Here is an 18,605-nt window from a genome sequence, read left to right as displayed (position 1 = left end):
AGTTTTTCATGCCATGCTGGTCATTCTTCTGTTTCATAGGTTTTGCAGCTGGATAGGACTAGATAGGTTTCTTCCCTCCCTTGGAAGCTTACATAGCACTTTCCAGTACCATGAAAGCTAAGGAGCCTTTCATGTCCGATCCTACTCAGCAACTCCAGGTCCTGTGTCCAAAGTACATGGTGTCTTCTGCAATAGGGGCTTACCATCAATTTCTGGGAAGCAACCAAGGGCAACAGCAATGGCCTGTATTGTTTTAGGAATCTCTTGAATGCCCTTAAGCAACAACTCAAAAAAGAGTTTCTCATGCCCAGTAGTTGGAATTTTGTTAGTCTATAGCTCTTGCAGGGAATATTGTCTGCTTGAGCAGGATAACTTCATTTGAACTATGTATATACATAGCCTTACATGCATTGTGTGTCATTTAGGTTAAATTAGTAGGAATATGATTCCTTATGGCTTTTCGGACCTCCTTGATGTTATTTATCCTCCTTCCTCCCTCTCCTTTCGTATTGACCTCCTTCCCCCACTGCATTTAACACCCCCTCATTTTACCTACTTCCCCCTTCCAAATCACTTGTATCATTTTATATTCCTCTCTAGTGGTACACTTGCTTTCTTCATTTTTAATTGAATTTCTTACATATTTTAGGTATTATCTCTTCCTCAGACTTACAGATAGTTTCTCTCATTGTGTAGGCTCTCACTCACTTTGTTTTTTTCTGCTATGATGAAGCTTTAGGTTAAAATCATCCCATTAGTCTATTTTTCCTTTGGTTACCTGAGCTTTCAAGGTCCTGTAAGGAAAAATGTTGTCCAAACTAACATTATGTCTTCTTGGTTTTAGTAATTTTACAGTTTGGAGGTTTTATTTCCATCTTCACTTGTTCTGACTTGATTGTTGTATATGATACAAATGTCAATTTTTTCCTTTGCATATTGATATATAGTTTTCCCTAGAGCATGTGTTGAAGAAAGATGTCCTTTCTCCATATTGTGGTCTAAAAACCTTTGCCAAGACTTAATTATAAGTGCATTGGTCTATTTTTGGGTTTCATTGGTTTATGTATTTTTTTGATGCCAGTATCATGATGTTTTGGTTATAATCACTTTATGTTTTCAAATCAAGGAGTTTGATGCCTCTAGCTTTGTTCTTTGATTCAAGATTATTTTGGGTTCCATACAAGTTTAAAGTAGTTCATTCCATGTCTGTGGATATGACATTGGAATTTTCATAGGGACTGTGTTGAATCTATAGACAGCTTTGTATATTATGGACATTTTCATAATATTAATTCCTCTAATCCAAAAAACATCTATCTTTCAGTTTACTTGTGTCTCCTTGATTTATTTCACTATATAGATCTTTTGCATCCTTGATTCTATTTATACCTAAGAACTGACCTTTAAAATCACTTTCATAAGTAGGATTATTTTCTTAATATTTTTTGGTAGATCATTATTTGCATATATAAATACAAATGATTCTTGGATTCTGATTTTATACCCCACAACTTTATATAACTCACCATTTTTAATGTATTTTTCTAGTCTGTGGGCAATGGATATAGTAGGATCAGCAAATAGAGACAATTTTACATTTTCCTTTTCTATTAGAATGGTTCTTAGTTCTTTCTCTTTCCCAATTGCTCTGCTAGGACTTCCAGTACTATGCTGAAAAGGAGTGACATTTGGCATTCTATTTTGTCCTTGATCATAGAAGGAAAGCTTTCAGCTCTTCACTGTTGAGAACAGTGTTATCTATGGATTAGTCATAAATGGCCTTTATTATGTTTAGGTACACTCCTCTTGTGTATAACCTATTGAGAGATATCTAGAAGGGATGTTGTATTTTGTCAAATGTTTTTCTGCATCTATTGAGATAGTCCTACTAATTTATACTTGACTTTGTTAATATGATATATATCACATTTATCAATTTTAGTATGCTGAACTACTTTGAATCCCAGTGAGGAATCCCACTTGATTATCAAACTTGGTTTGCTGTATTTTGTTGAGGATCTTTGCATCTATAGTCATCAGAGACATTGGCCTATAAGTTTATTTATATTTTATAACAGTCTTTCTGTTACTTTAGCATCAAGGAAATGCAGGCCTTGTAAAATGAGTTTCTGAGTATCATTCATTCTTTGATTCTTTAGACGATTTTAAGAAAATGTTTTAGTATTTCTTCTTTGCTATCTTGTGCTTCTGAGGCACAAACAGTGCCTCATGCACTCAAGGCAATAAATTTACCACTGAATTACAACTCCATTCCTTCTTTCTTTTTTAAATGTTTGATAGAAATAAACAGTGAAGCTCTCTGGGCCTGGAATTTTCTTTGGTGAATGACTTTTTATTATTTATTCAATCTCATTACTTGTCATTGTTCCTCTTTGATTTTCTCTTATTCATGATTCAGTCCTAGTAGGTTGTGTGTGTCTTGGAATTTATTTATTAGAGATGAAGTTACTGACAAATTCAGTGTCTGACAAAGACCTACTCTCTATTTCATAGGCAGCTATCTTTGTGTTGTGTCTTCATATGACAGATTAAGAGAGAGAAAATCCTGAAGGTTCTTATATAGGAACTAATATCATTCATCATGGCTCCACCCTCAGAACATAATGGTTTCCCAAAGTTTCTCTGGTAATACAACCACATTAAGAGTGAGGATTTCAGTAGAGTGGGGGTGTTACACAAATATTCAATCCATTGCCAATAAGAGTCTGATCAGAGCAATGGGGTGTGTATTTTTAAGATGGTAAAAATCAAACACAAATACCCAACAATGAGGCTCTGAAAAGTTCAAGCCAACTCACCTTTCTTAGCAATTTGTATGCCTGCTACAGTTTTGAATCTGTCTTCAAATTAGATTTTTAAAAATTTGTATCAGCAAATAGAAATGCCTGTAGAGACATACTATGCCAGTCCATGGCTGCTGTAACAAATTACCAAAAGCTTTGGGACTTAAAACACACAAATTTACAAACTGGGTGTAATTTATAAATCCCTATATTCTTATCACTTAAGAGAAGTTCAAAGTCATCCTCAGCTAACTAGCAAATTTGGGGACAGCCTGGTCTACGTGAAACCCTGCTTTATAGCAAAACAAATCCAAATAAAAACAAAAAGCCCCAAATGTATTCTCTTACATGGGAGAAATGTAAAAAACAAAACCAGCAATGTCTTCTCCGAGGTTGGAGGCCAGAAGTCTGACATCAGAGTCTGTCATGTCTCTCCGAGAGCCTTAGGGATGAATCCTTTGCTATTCCTAGGCTGTGGCAGTACTGGGCATCCTTGGTGGTTCTTGGACTTGCAGCATACTGTTCTGGTCTCTGTCTCAGCCATCACCCCGTGCTTTCCCGTGTGTCTCTTTGTTTTGTATCTTCCCAAGTTCTTCTCTCTGTATAAGTCATCTGCATTCAAATTTCTCTCTTTTGATAAGAATACCAGTAAGGCACCAGCAAGACTCCTTGTATGTTCCTTTCTGTACTCTGTGTATGTTTGTTTTGGGGGCAGTATTTCTCCTCTACCTGTGGACATGTGACACCTCAAAAACAATGAATCTTTCTCAAATCCCATATGGGAAGTAGTGGAGGATAGACATTCCCACTCTGAAAGGGGAAAAATAGAAGAACTAGAAGGGCTGCTGCTCTATAGGAAGCTGGCAACCCAGCAAAGCAAGTCCCATTAGGTTTAGAGGCCTGCAGCTAATTATCTGTGGCTCAGTGTTGTCTCCTGGCTTCACTCTCTCAGCCCACCTATAGCTAAAAAAGGGGGCCCCACCTTCTGAACTCTAGGAGGCAACCCCACCCTCTGGAATGAAAGACTTTCTCCAGAAGGCCCATACTCCTATATTGGCAAGAATAACAAATTTGAGCCTCTCAACAGCATCACTAGCCTCCAAGTCATTATTGGAGTCCATTTTTCTATTTTCTGGAAGGAATACTGCGAGCTCCCAACTGAACAGCTTTCTTCATCACTTTGATGCTGTCGAGTCTCAGAAGTCTCACAACCTCCTTTTGTTGAGTCTTGTGTCTGAACCTTTCAGTCCATGGTGGCAGTATTCTGCTGAGATAGACAATTTCAGCCTCATGTCCCATGATGAATCTCTCCAGAAAAGTTTTTTCTACCCATGCCCTACATGTTCACTCCAGAGTGCACTGTTTTGTGCTTGAGATATGGATAGGTTGAGAAGTTGCCAAATCTTCAAGTTCTGGCAACTGTTTACTTAATAGATTTTTTGTGAGATGAACTGTAACCCTACCTCAAAGTCATATGTTGAAGCTTAAGCCCTAATTGTGACTGTGCTTAGAAATAAGCCTTGAAGGGGGTGGTTGAGGTCAAATGGAACCATAAGGCCAAGGACTGATGGCCTTATGAGGAAAAAAAAACAAAACAAAGATCTGTTTCTTTCTTCATATGTCTTTATTAAGTAAAAGCCATGTGAGCAGATAGTGAGAAAGTGACCACATCCATGCCATGAAGGAGGCCCTTGGGAACTACATTGGTTGACTGTTTGCTTTTGAACTTCCCCATCTCTTAACAATGAGAAGACAGCTTTCTGCTCTTTAAGCCACCCAGTCTGTGGATTTTGCTATGGAAAGCCAAGTAGAGTAAGAAAGGTTCCCGCAACAATGTATCTCTTTCCTGTTGCATTTTGCACAAGCAGTGGAGAGAAACCAGACTGTACCTTCATATTTTTCTTGGAAGTTTTGTCAGCTCAAGGTTCAAGCTCATCATTTGAACACTTTTTGTTTTTCATACAACAGTACGATGAAATGGTTCTCTTCCATTCTAGACTGTATCACCTCCCTGCCACTCTCCGATAATGCTTCTTGTTTTCATCAGAGACTGTACCAGAAGCAGTTCATATTTCTAACGACATTCTCAAAGCAGTATGGTCTTTTCAATACCATCTGTCTCAAAAATCATAGTATTTATATACTAGACAAAACTGTAAAACCAGTTCCATATTTTTAATATCTGATGCAGAAACAGGTACATCTCAATTTGAAAATCTGTATTCATTTTCCAGGGCTGCTGTAACAAACAAAAACTGAGTGGACTGACACGGCAGTTATTCTCTCCTATTTCTAGCAGGTAGAGATCTGGATTTTAGTTAATAAAAGGGTCAGGGTCTCTTGAAGGCGCTAGGAAGAGGATCTTTCTTTGCCTCTTTCTACTGACTTGCAGGTACATTATTGAATCTCTGCCCCCACTGTCACATGATGCTTTCTCCTGTGTGTCTGTGTACTCAATATTATCTCAAGGTCTTCTCTCTTACATCTCTTTCCATATTTTCTTATTTTTATAAAGACAGCAGTCCTTGAAGTAAGTCCCACTTGGTTACATATGCTAAGATAGTGTTTCCCAATAAAGTAACATTCACAGGTACCAAAGGTTAGAACTTGAACATATTTGGGAGGACATACAATTCAAACTACCACACATACTCATCCATGTCTGGATGCATCAAACTTTACTCACAGAATAAGATGAACAGGATGGATATAAAGTCCATTTCCTTAACAACTGAACCCAAGCAATACCCATTAAATATGTATTCCTTTATAGTTAATCCATAATCAAGATACCCAGGTAGAGTTCCTCATTTCTTCTACTTGGTCCCGTAGAGCCTTGTACAGTCTTTAAAAGCTTATCTTCTCCATGCTATGACTATCATTTTGAGAATTTGTTTCCTCCAGTAGACTGAGTTCCTTGATATGTGTGACTTAGTGATCTCTGTAGCTCTGGTGCTTATTATTTTACACAGTATATAGTCATAGGTTCCGAGTAATGTGGAGGGAAGAGAAGGAAAATGAAAGGAAGAAAGATATTTGGGAATAGAAAGGAACTGCAAGCTCAGAGTGCCGATGTCAAGACTCTCTGCCTTCTATTCTGGTATTCCTAGACCTAGGTGTCAGTATACAATAAAATTCCAATCACAAAGCAATTCCAAACTGTTAGCTTGTCAGAGTAGCTTTTTCTACCAAAGAAAACTTCTGTTTCAGTTCAACAGTAGTTTGACACATAACCAGCATGCCCATGGGGAATAGAGATCAGAGAGTACTGTGTGCAGACTATGTCTTGGATGGGTAATTCCAATAAATGGACTAAGTTTGAACTTAAGTTTGAGCCCTCAGCAGCAACCCCTAAATAGACTGTTGTCAACTTATATCTGGGAGAATGTATTGTTCTTTCAAAATCTTACCATGCCTTTATATGCACAACCCATTATGCACTGACAAGAATAAAGAACTTTTATAAGTCTTTGTCTAAACTCTTTTTTAAAAATGGCAGAGAAGAAAGTGAGACATTCACGAGAACTAGAGAGAAAATACAGGGAAAGTCCTATGAAAATATACACAGAACAAAGTCAGGGGGGATTCAGTGCCTATACATCCATACAACTAAAGCATTTCTGATACATGACTATGCTTTTCCTGTAGAGGTGAAAATAAGGCTGTGATATGCAAATGCTGTGTTCACAGGCAGGATAACAAAAATGTCAAAGCAATTAGTATGAAAGAAGACACTAAACAGAATGCTACCATTAGGGCAGGGACTGTGTCTTATTACTGATTATATCTCAAATGCCTTGAAAAGGTATAAGAATATAGTAGCGATTCAGTAAACATTTGTTTAATAACTTAGTTAATGAATTAAAATGATTAACCAAGAAACTGCTGTAGGCAGTCAAAGCGTGGTTTTCAAAAACAGGAAAAGCTTGTGAGAAAAGGGTTCAATGGTCTTTCAAGTGTTGTCCAAGTAAAGCAACGTTCTGCTCACTTGGCAGCTGTATTACGAGGAAGAGCTAAAGCCTCGCAGGTATTCCTCAGTTCTGGGTGGGAGCCCTGCCACCGGCTTTTCTCTCTCACTCCTTTCTGTTGCTTTCTATTTAGAGAGCCAAGACCAATCCGAATAAAGTTTGCTTGGACTAAACTAATATAGTGGTTGAGCAAGGAATAGAAAGATCTTTGCTCTGTCTTCAGATCCTATTTGAGATTATTACCATCTATGTCTTTTTCCCTTATGAAGCCAGTAACAAAGTGAAATGAAAACAAAAAGTGAGGCCTGTACCTGCCAGCCCTCTCCTTCACACGCTTTGACACCTACATTGCAGGCTCTTTTAGTCCTAGCAGCCGCTTTTCTGGTCTTCCTGACTCCATGGCTGTGATTAACCCTCCATTCTTTCTTCTCTCTCTCTTTTTCTCTGCTTTAGATCCCTGCAGCCGAAAACAACCCTTTCCTTATCGGAATGCACTGCTGGTATTCCAGCAGTAGTCCTTGGACTCAATTCTGCAATGTTTGTCACGGGAACATTTCTGCCTTCTCTCGAGATGTCATCATCTGTGAAGGTACCTTTCTGACTGCTTTAGAAAGCAGAGCTCACTGGATAGAGCTAGGCACCAAGGGGCTCCTATGGCATTAGCATTACAGGTCCAGTCTAAGCCTTTGGTTCTTGGGTGAAGTTAATCCCAAGGGAGGGAAAGAGAAACTAGCATGAAGGGGTGTTTTTGTGAATAAAAATGGAGGGTTGGATATAGGAAGGTGGGACTATATGGTCAGAAAGATTGAAAAGTCAGAAGTTACTTCTTTCCTACTATTAATTTTAATGTAAAATGAATAATAGGAAACTTAGCTCGCAAAGAATCAAAAGGAACTGGTTCATATTAGAAGTAGGCCTTTGGAAGTGGGTCAAAACTATTTAGAAAGTGCTTGAATTCTAACCTCCAGAGAAGCTTAGGGAAGGGAATTAGAAGTTTTATTGCCACTAGACTCACACCTATTTTTTTCTTTCTCCTTTCACAGTCTGCAATGTGAAATCACACAAAATGTGTGCGTTGAGAGCAGGCAAAGACTGCAAGTGGAATACTTTGTCTTTAACTGATGACCTCCTTCTACCCGCTGATGAAATAGTAAGTACCAGCCATATCCTCCCACAGACACCTTCCCCAACTCTTTGAAAGTCATGACACACAGGGACAGGAAGAATTCTCCCTGAAATTAGACAAGCAAAGTAGTCTCTTGCACAGAATCCAATGACCTAAAGAATATCATGAGTTAAATCCCAACCCCCACCTTTCATTAGCCAGTGGCATTGAGGGCAGGTCCACAAGACTTAATCTAATGTTCTCCATGGGTAGTATAATTATCCCAGCTGTTCCTTCTTTTATCTCTAATTTCTGTCTTTTGCTTTTTGCCACTTCAGCAAACAATGCCTCATCAATGGGTAGAAGGAAATATACCTGCCAGCTCTCAGTGTGCAGTATGTCATGGGAGCTGCAGGAGTCATCAAAGACTTCAAGCTTTCCGCTGCCTCTGGTGTGATTCTACGGTGGGTGTCTTTTCATATCTTTGATACTTAAAGACATTTATTTCTAGGGAAGAGGTAGATTGGAGATTGTAACTATACAAGGGTAGATAGGTAAATAGATATGTATCTCAGAGGCCCTTACACCAAAATGCATTATATAGATTCCGTTGTACAGAGCCCAGTAACTTCCCTGTCATATATGGCTATGGAATCTATTAAAGTGTTCGTAATCTGATGCTTCTTAGTTGATGAAGCCATCTTGGCAATGAGAAAAGCTGAATTCTCAAATGACAATATGAGCAATTAGAAATAAATTCTGGAGTCTCTCCTTAAGGAAGGATTCCTCCGTCATTCATTACTTGCTAGGAATTTATAACCTTAATTAATGGTTAGTAATAATGATAACAAATTATCATTGTCACTATGTACTGATTATCTTCTATTCATGATCTCAGTCTTTAGAACAACGTTGAACTAAGCCTCATTGCTCCCATTTTACAGATGAGTATTATGTGGCTCAGAAAGGTGAAATCAAGGTCATATAGCCAGCAAAAATATAGTCTTGATTAACATATAATTCTGATAAGACTATATTCCTAACTACAACAATACCATGTCTTTGAACTTCAACTGAGGATAATTTTAGCTCCAGGAGACCTTTTGCAAGATCCCGGAGACATTTTTGATGGCCAAAAACTAGACTGGACAGGAAGGATGAAACTGATATCTAGTGGATTCTTCAAAACTTACAGTGCATTAGATAGTGTCCTATAACAAGGAACTATCTGGGCCAAAAACATCATTATCACAGAGATTGGAAGACTCTGATCTTGACTTTCTAAACTTAGATGCTTCTCTCAAACTGAGTTTTCCAAGACAAGAAGAAATTGAAGTAAGCTTCCTCACTGAAGAGTCTGTCCACTGGTTTTGAATATCCATGCCAGGCTCATGTCCCTAGAAAGTGTAGTTGTTTAGAATGTGGAACTGACGAGGTCTGAAATCTAGGAAGCACGGCAACTTGTGGGAAAGTCTGCTTTGACATTGCCCAGCTATGTGACCCTCGGTAAGACCCTGTACCTCTGTGGGCTTTCATATATGCTCATCTAAAATGAGCTCAGTGATGCTTCTCCTGCCACACACCTGTTGTTCTAAAGACTGAAGTATAAACGTCTTATCAGGACTAGGACTTTTGAAATGCAACTAAATTTCCCATTGCCACATACCGTTGTTCTAAAGATTGAAGTATACATGTCTTATCAGGACTAGGACTTTTGAAATGCAACTAAATTTCCCACTCTGCAGGCTACTAAGATTGTGTCCTAAGGCTGGTGACATCTCAGTACCTGTAGTTGGGAATCTTCAGAAAGACTCCCTTGAAAGGGCCAGAGTTCTGCACACTCAGGGATATTGCAGTTTCACAGTAGAATGGGGTGGGGCAGTGGTACATAGATTAAGGTTTATGTAGATAGTACTAAATTTCAGAAAAGGATACTTGAAATTTAAAAGGTCTAATTCTTGAGATGGAACCAAAGACTAACCAATGTTCTTTTTTTCTCTCCCCCTCCTTTTTCTCTTGTGCTCTTATCGTTTCAGGTGCACGGGGCCTGCCAGAAGCGGTTTTCCAAGGAATGTTCCTTTGGAAGTCGTCGCTCAGCCATCGTGCCGCCAACCGCGCTGAGCGACCCCAGAGGCGATGGTGAGTAGATTGACTTTTACTTCAGAAACACACTGGGGAAGGAGGAAGAGAGAGATGGAGGGAGGGAGGGAGGGAGGGAGGGAGGGAGGGAGGGAGGGAGGGAGGTTGGGAGGGAGGGAGGTTGGGAGGCAGGGAGGGAGGGAGAGGTTGGTTGGAAGGAGGTTGGGAGGCAGGGAGGGAGGGATAAGGGCTGGGAAGAAGGGCAGGAATTATTCTCCACAAGTAGTAAAATATGTGGGGGGAACAGGAATTTGTATGTGTACATCAAAAAGCTAACAGTTAATCCTTGAAACTTTTAGTGGCAAATGTTGTGTACTGTGTATGGGCATGTTATCTGTAGACTGTCAAAATTGTTTCTGACTGTTCAAAGTTAATTTCAGCTTTCTTAACTTTTTTTATATTTTCAAATACTGCCTAATCTAGGCAATAAGATTCATAGATTTTTTGAACCTGTTTAAAAAACTATTGAAAGCTTAGATTGTATTATTTTTAAAATGGAAACTAAAACCAAAATTGTTACCAGATATGAAACTAGCATGGTTATTGCCCCAGCACTCTTCACTGATATTTCATCACTTCCTGGACAATAGTGATTTATTGAAAGTTCTTTTTTACAAGGTTCTGGAATCCTACAAAGTGAGATCTAAAATAGACACTGTACAGCAAGTAATCATGATGAATTCAGGGTCTTGGTATAACACCACAATTAACAACTGAATGGAGCATATATTAAGTATCAAAGAAATAATAGAGACACTTGGATATCAACCAAGTGTTAGAAATATTGACAAAAGTACAGGTGAGGACAAACCTCAGGCTACTGAATGAGCCATTTCCAGAGGTTTCTGAAGGCAAGTGTAAGCATGTGCCTCATAGTGCCATATAAAGACACAACGCTAAAGACATCACTCAGGGATGCATGAACACACCATTCTCAGATTTATCAAATATTTATCGTCATAACATCACCCACTAGACAACTGATTAAAGAGGAAAAGCAATTGGTAACTTGATCAATGAGAGATAGTTGACTAGATAGAAGAACGAGGAGGCTTGGGGAATGTAGAATGGACACATGGGGGAAAGTAAGAAGCTAATCATCTAAGCAACTTCAGGCCACACATGAAGCCAACCACTGTTTTTCTTGCATCATTACCATTCATCTATTTCCCCCCTCTTATCAAAAATAGACTCTTTCCTCATACAGTATATCCTGATTACAGTTTCTCCTCCCTCCTCTCCTCCAGTTCCTCCTCTCCTCCCTACTATCTGTAACCACTCCCTTTCTGTCTCTCATTGGAAAAAGAGCAGGCTTCTAAGAGATAACAATAAAACATAACAAAATAAAATATAATAAGATAAAAAAAATCACATAGAATTAGAACAAGACAAACTAACAAAGAAGGCACAAGAGTCAGAGACCCAATCATTCACACACTCAGGACTCCCATAAAACACTACACTGAAAGCTGTAATATATACAAAAAGGACCTGGTACAGACCCATGCAGGCCCTGTGCATGCTGCTTCAGTCTCTGTGAGTTCATGTGAGCTCTGCTCAGTTGATTCAGAGGGTCTTGTTCTCCTGGGGTCCTCCATCACCTCTGGTTCTTGCACTCTTTTTTCTCTCCTCTTCTGTGTGGGTTCCCTGAGCTCTGAGGGGAGGAATTTGATGGAGACATCCCATTTAGACCTGTGTGTTCCAAGATATCTCTCTGCATAATGTCTGGCTCTGGCTTTCTGTACTTATTCCCATCTGCTGCAGGAGGAAGCATCTCTGAGGATAGAAGTCAACCTACAAGCTTAATTTTGTGCTCCTGTTTCCTTCAGTGGTATCTGGAGATAGTTAGCATCCCACAAAATCATCCCAACTGTGTATTAATGGAGATAGAAGTATTGTTTGTGCCCAAGTCAAATATGCTCTGTGGTTTCTGTCCTTTCAGACATTGGTTATATCCAATATAAGGTTATTTTGTCCGACACCACTTCTGATTCTTTTTATGGATCAACTAATGGCATTGTTTTCTTTTACATAGAATTGCTGGACTAGGCTGTTACTTTGTGTCATCTAGTGTGCTATGAAGCATCTTTTAATTTTGGCTTCTATGTAGCAGCAATCTTGGTCCACTTGGATATCACGCCAACAATCTCTTTTTCTACCATGCATTATTTAGCCTAGACTTCCTCAAAAAAGCCTTTAAAGAACTCCCTTTCTTCTGGACTATTCCTGGGCTTTTTAGCCTTCACAAATAAGCCTTTCAAGAGTAGGTTTCCTTTTGAACTGTTCCATTCTAGGGGAATCTTCTGCATTTCCAGGTCACAGATTCTTAATGGTGGTATTGTTAATCTGCCCCAACCTCTCAGCCAAGCTGGAAAGCCTTTCTCCAGCAACCAGATTACGTCCTTCTGAGGCAGCCTTTGACAGTGCTGTTGTAGCATCCATTCCTGCGTTCATTGAGTCAGTCAATGGGCTCCAATTGATTGGCAAGGCCTCTAATTACCCAATTACCCACTTTTCTCTACACAGCCTATTTAGTAAATTCCTTTAGGGTCCAGCTCAAATCAAGTATTATCTTCTGTTGCTTCTATAATGGTCTCCTCACTTCGGCAAGTTAATTACTTCCTATGCAATAAAGTAAGAACTCACACAGTGGTTGTTACACATAAGCAAGCATCAGATTCATCGAGAAGGATTTATTAAAACACAGGTTTGGGGCCCCAACCTCAGAGATTTTGATTCAGTACACCTGGGTGAGGCTCAATCACTTGCATTACTAAAAGTTCTCCAATGCTTTCTATGTTACTAGTCCTATGAACATGCTCCATCATTTACTGTCTGATCTTAGACAAGTTACCTAACGTGTTTCCTCCTCATGTCTCAATTTTTCATTATTACTAAAGTGTATTTAGCAAAACATTTAATACAGAAATATACGGAACTCAATTTTGATGTCCTAGTAAAACAAGCCCTAACAAGGCTTCTGCCATGTTACTATTTCCTCATAAGATGATTCTAAAACAATCATTTCCACTCTACTCTCATGGTTATTTTACTTATAGGTACCATTAACATAATTTTCACTTTCTTGTTTGTTTTTATTTTATTTCTAATTTTTCTTTTTTTCTTTCTTTCTTTCTTTTTTTTAATTTTTTTATTATTATTATTATTTTTTTGGAGCTGAGGACTGAACCCAGGGCCATGCACTTGCTAGGCAAACACTCTACCACTGAGCTAAATCCCCACTTTCTTGTTTCTTAATTCTTGACTGGCAAATATATTCACATAGGCTAGTAGTTTTCTCTAAAAAAAAAATACAAATTCTTTATAAGAAAATCTTGCATCTATCTATTCTCTGATCTCAATTTCTTATATCCCTCATCTCAGTTGGTGTATTAGTTACTTTTCTCATTGCTGTGAACATATACATCACAAGAGGCAACTTAAAGCCAGAAGGATTTATTTTGGCTCACAGTTTGGAGGAATAAAGTCCAGTCCATCATGGTGGGAAAAGTATGGCAGTGGGTGATTCCATGGTAGCAGCAACATGTGAGCTTACTCACATCATTGTAGGCCAAGAATCAGAGAGATGGCTTGAACGACAGCTGGACTATAACCCTCAAAAGGCCTGCTAACCTAGTGGCCCACTTTCTCCAACATGTCTACCTTCTAAAGATTACACAATTTCCAAAAACTAGCACCTCCAGCTAAGGACACGTGATTCTGTGGGAGATATTTCATATTCAAACCATATATCTTGGGGTCTGCATTATTTGTTGGGATACAGCAAGAACATCTTGTGACCTGACTTATAATGTTTTACTTTGTAGTCTCAATCTCACATTTCTATCTCATTGCTTCCTCTAAAGCATCTTGATATCATATTATCTGGCCCCTGTCATCTCTCTGACGTCATCCTCTTCAACTTTCCCCCTCATTCACTCTTTAACAATTACACTGTTCCCAGACAACCTAGCATACCCTCTCAGGTTTTAGTGCTTTTTCTTGTCCTCTCAAACACACACACACACACACACACACACACACACACACACACACACACACACACACTCTTCCTCCAAATGTCTGCATTACACACTCCTTCCATTTATTTGAATATCATCTTAAATATAACCTTCCCAGAGAATTATCCTTGGCCACATTGTTTAAAAGAACAATCCCCACTCCCTTTCTATGTTTTTTTTCTTCATAACACATTACCTTTTATATTTATCTTGCTTTCATTAAAATAAGAATTGTATTTTGTCCACCAACATAAACAAGAATGGGCACAGATAACATCCTCAATACATATTTGTTGAATGAATGAATGCATGCATGAATGAATTAATTAATGTGACAGAACTACTATTTTGATAGCATTTTACCTTTCATTAAGAATTACTGATAAGGGTATATTGCATTTGTTCATGGAAAGTAATTACATCCAAGCTATGCTGCTAAGGAAAGATAGTAGATCCCTCCTGTAGTTGCAAGTTCTGCCAGGCCCTGATAATGTGATGCATAACTGCTTAGGATGCCTTCCAAAACCAGCAGCCAGTTAGTGGGAGCCAGCCCACAGAGGAAGCTACCTTTGATTTTGCTAGGCACAACAGATGTTTTTTTTATGTTCAGCATACCCATCCTACATAGGAGTGAGTAACATGAGTTTTGCCCTATATGTTTATTTTTTTCTGGAGTACTCCCAACAAGCCATGAGCTCAGATGTTTGAGGACCTGGTATTTGTTGATAATCCCTCTCCCAGAAGACTATCACTGCCTAGCTCCTTGCCAATAGGCTTTAAGACTTACCACACACTGGCTGGATTTGACTATTTAGACTACTATTTGGCTAGTATAACCCCACTTCTTTGTGGGTGACTTCAATGTTGGAGATTATTAAATACCCCTCTCTCATTCATACAATTTATCTGTAGGCTCATTCTGCCATGGAATTGGTGCAATAATGTAGACCGCTCTTTGTTAGCCTTAGAGATGCGATTAAAGTTCCTGGCTTTACCTTCTATTGATCTATCATTCTGCTGGGAACTGTGTTGTTAGGTAGCTCCTGGTTTAATGGCTATTTTTCTTTCCCTTCTCTCTTGGCCTGCTCCATTCTCACTGTGAGAACTGAGGTGGACCAGACAGAGAGGCCTAGCTTGAGGGCTGCTCCTCCTCTTGGGCTCTCAGTATTTTCTTCATTTTTTCCCACAAAGTTTTAAAAATCTTTGGTTGGTGTAGCAATTTCTTCATTAATTGTCTTCCAGCATGCTCACTTGTATATGTGTCCATCTCCTTGGCTTCAGGTCAAGGGCTATATTCCTAATAATATCTAATATGATATCTGGTATATAATAATTTCTCAGAAAATGATAGGGGAATACCCAGAAATAGTAGAGAAAACATGTTTACTCCACTTTTAATGATGTTCTAGCTTTTCCTCTACTCCTTTATAGCAAAGGATTGGGGATGGTACTCAGAAAGTCTCTGTAAAATATGTGATGCTAGATCATATCTTATCTCGTCTCAATTGCCCTTTTTCTTTTTCTCTTGTGTGTTTATCAGGCCAATTAGTGGTATCGCCTGACTTCTGGAATCTTGATTGGCCATTGACTTGTTCCTGTCCCTTGCTCATCTTCATCAACTCCAAAAGTGGAGATCATCAAGGGATCGTCTTTCTCCGAAAATTCAAGCAGTATCTTAATCCGTCTCAAGTATTTGACCTGGCGAAGGGTGGACCTGAAGCAGGGTAAGCATGGGCTAAGGTGGTATGGTTGGGTATACAGAACAGTCTACTACCCCTTTACATTCTAGGCTAGAATTGTTTTCTGGGATTAGTGCTTGTACCCAGGCAGATACGCAAATATATGACTCTGGAATATTTTACTTTTTTGCCCCTCCCAGAAATCTCTTCAGTCCCTTTTCCTGCTCCCAAACTTGCTTCACTTTTTCCCATTGGCAAGACAGAAAACTGTGCCCTTTGACATCAGAGGAAGACGCAAAGGGGCTGTCACTACAGACTTGTTTTCTTATGGAATCATTTGACAATCCAGTGCTGGTTCCTGTGAGCCCCTGACAGCTATGCAAAGTGTTCTTCCCGGGACTCAGCAGATGATTAGATTCTTAGTGGCTTCCAGAGGAAGGCTAAGCACACAATCCTATGAGTTGAGGCAAGGTCTGATTGCGGAGGTTACCTTGTGAAGCTGGGGTCACAAATATACACAGAGTCAGAGGCTAATGCAAAGAGAAGGCAGAGTGGCCTTGTTAGAAGGGTGCTGAAGCAGGAGTCTTTAGGTCCTGACATACTATAAGAAATACTTACAAATTCCAATTACTCATGAAATTATTTCATTTTTTTTCTTCTTCCTTGCAGCATCTGTATGTTCAAGAACTTTGCTCGTTTTCGTGTTCTGGTTTGTGGTGGAGATGGCAGCGTAAGCTGGGTCTTATCTACGATTGATGCCTTTGGATTGCATGATAGGGTAAGTCCCTGGCTGAGTCAGTTAACTATTGCTGGAAAGAGTGGGGGTGGGGTGGAGCTATCTATTCCAAGAAGTCCCAAGTCTGCACTTATCCTATCTACAAACATATCTTCTACAAGCTTAATAGTTAACCTGACCAATCTAAACATGCTCACTTAAGACAATTCTCTGTATCTGGGTGAAGGAGAAATAAAGGAATGGGTGTAAAGAATGAGCCTTCTCTAGGCTTCAAAGTAAAGAGGTGAAAAAGAAGAATGTTCCAATTTTCTTCTTGAGAGGGCAATGATTTTCTTCTCTGAGTCTCTAGAGGGGCATAAACTTTCCTCTAATTTTCCCCATCTCTAGGCAGCCCTTTGCTCTTCTGAATCCAGAATCCAGCATCTCTCTTGCTGGACTCCAACTCAAACAGCTATAGCTATGAATTTTGCAATAACCGAGAAACTGAGTAGATTATCATTATTATTATCATTATCATTATTATTATTATTATTATTATTAGGAATGGGGTCCAATTCATTTGAGAAAATACCATTCAACTCCAAATCCCCTCCTGCTATACTTACTATAAAGAGATCCTTTAAAGTTCCTGGCTGTAAGGCCTGTGCCTTTCTAATCCTTCTCAAAGTCGTTCAGTGAGGGAAACATGGTGGAAGGACTGTCTGAATGAGTGTCTCTCTTTGTTCTTGCAGTGTCAGCTGGCAATCATCCCACTTGGAACTGGTAATGACCTCTCTCGTGTCCTTGGCTGGGGAGCATTCTGGAATAAAAGCGACTCACCACTGGATATTTTCAGCAGAGTAGAGCAGGCTCACGTGAGGGTTTTAGACAGGTGAGTGACCAAAAGGCCGTATACTTATGCCTCTTCTATTTCTATCATCTTAGTCCACAAACCAGCCCCCTTTGAAGTGCCATTTCCCTTGGGAAAGTACAGGCTCATTTGGAAGGTCTTGTCTATTGAGAAACCAGAGAGCCATATATCCCTCAAATATTGTAGAAGCCCCTCTTCCCCCCTTAAAGATCATAGAGTAGAAGCTTCATGGATACACTTCAAGAGTTTGCTGAGTGTCCTCCAAAATGCATAATCACTTGTCCAGTGGAAGTGTACTTACTCTTGAGAAAGACTCTAGTATTATCAGGCTCTCAGAGAAACTTTAAAAAAAAAAAGGGTCGGGGAGGAGATTCAGCACCAGTTGGCTGATATTTTTCTCTGCTTCAGAGAATAGAGAGAATATTGTCATCCTATATCCTGAGAAATAGGACTTTTATAGTGAGGTGTGGGTTTTCAAGATACAAATCTAGGATCATGACAAAGATTCTTATTCTGTAGATCTTGAGCAAGGATCTGGCATAAGTATTTCATAAACATATTTCTGGTGCTCATGGTGCTACCTCTGGTTGAAAAAACACTGATTTCTGAGAGTCCTGAGAAAAATTCCTTCCATCACACTAACCTAGGGATGTCATGAAGCAGAATCCTCTCTTATGTATACTTTGAGATTAGGTATACTGCTTGAGTACACTCTCTAGCCCTCTTCCCCAAACACATAAGTAGTTTGAACTCTTTCTTGTACTATGAAGCACTGATTTCATTTGTAATTAGCAGGCACCTAAATAATATTTGTGTTTAAACTTTATTTTAGATGGAGTGTGATGGTCCGTGAATACCCCAGACAATTCCCACTGCTAAAAGGACGGGAGACAATGGATATACCACAATTTGAGGTAATTGTTGGTGAGCTATAATTCAGAGCAATCATTTTATCACAAGTGAAACATGAAGAAAAGCCTAGAAAGAATATGTAGTATTTCTATGGACTCAATGAGGGTAAGATCTCTGAGGACAGGAGACATTAATCAGTAGCTATTTACTACAGATATGTTAGGCATTAGGGATGTAAAGTAATTTTAGTTATTCATTCATTCACTCAAAATTGTTTGTGGAATAACTACTGTATATGAGGTACTGTATTAGTAAATGTTCTTACACATTGGGAGATAAAGGATAATATAGCCCTTGTTGTGGAGCTCAGAGTCTACTTAGAGGTAGAAAAGGTAAAGTTTTGATAAAGTGCTATGTGTATGTCTGTATGTCCCTCTGTGATGTGTCATG

General features: G+C 39.1%; 1 protein-coding gene across 1 annotated transcript in view; it reads left to right on the top strand.

Annotated features, from left to right (window-relative positions):
- Dgkk (diacylglycerol kinase kappa) overlaps positions 1 to 18,605 on the top strand; it is a 124,730-nt gene that overhangs the window by 65,149 nt on the left and 40,976 nt on the right. Inside the window, exons 5-12 of the mRNA XM_028894036.2 lie at positions 7,226 to 7,361; positions 7,816 to 7,922; positions 8,216 to 8,341; positions 9,914 to 10,016; positions 15,579 to 15,762; positions 16,387 to 16,495; positions 17,185 to 17,324; positions 18,136 to 18,217. Coding sequence (XP_028749869.1) covers positions 7,226 to 7,361; positions 7,816 to 7,922; positions 8,216 to 8,341; positions 9,914 to 10,016; positions 15,579 to 15,762; positions 16,387 to 16,495; positions 17,185 to 17,324; positions 18,136 to 18,217 — 987 coding nt within the window. The remainder of the gene's footprint in view (positions 1 to 7,225; positions 7,362 to 7,815; positions 7,923 to 8,215; positions 8,342 to 9,913; positions 10,017 to 15,578; positions 15,763 to 16,386; positions 16,496 to 17,184; positions 17,325 to 18,135; positions 18,218 to 18,605) is intronic.

Source organism: Peromyscus leucopus, chromosome X (assembly GCF_004664715.2).
Source record: "Peromyscus leucopus breed LL Stock chromosome X, UCI_PerLeu_2.1, whole genome shotgun sequence".
Lineage (NCBI taxonomy): Eukaryota > Metazoa > Chordata > Mammalia > Rodentia > Cricetidae > Peromyscus > Peromyscus leucopus.
This window is presented reverse-complemented; position numbering and strand designations above follow the sequence as displayed.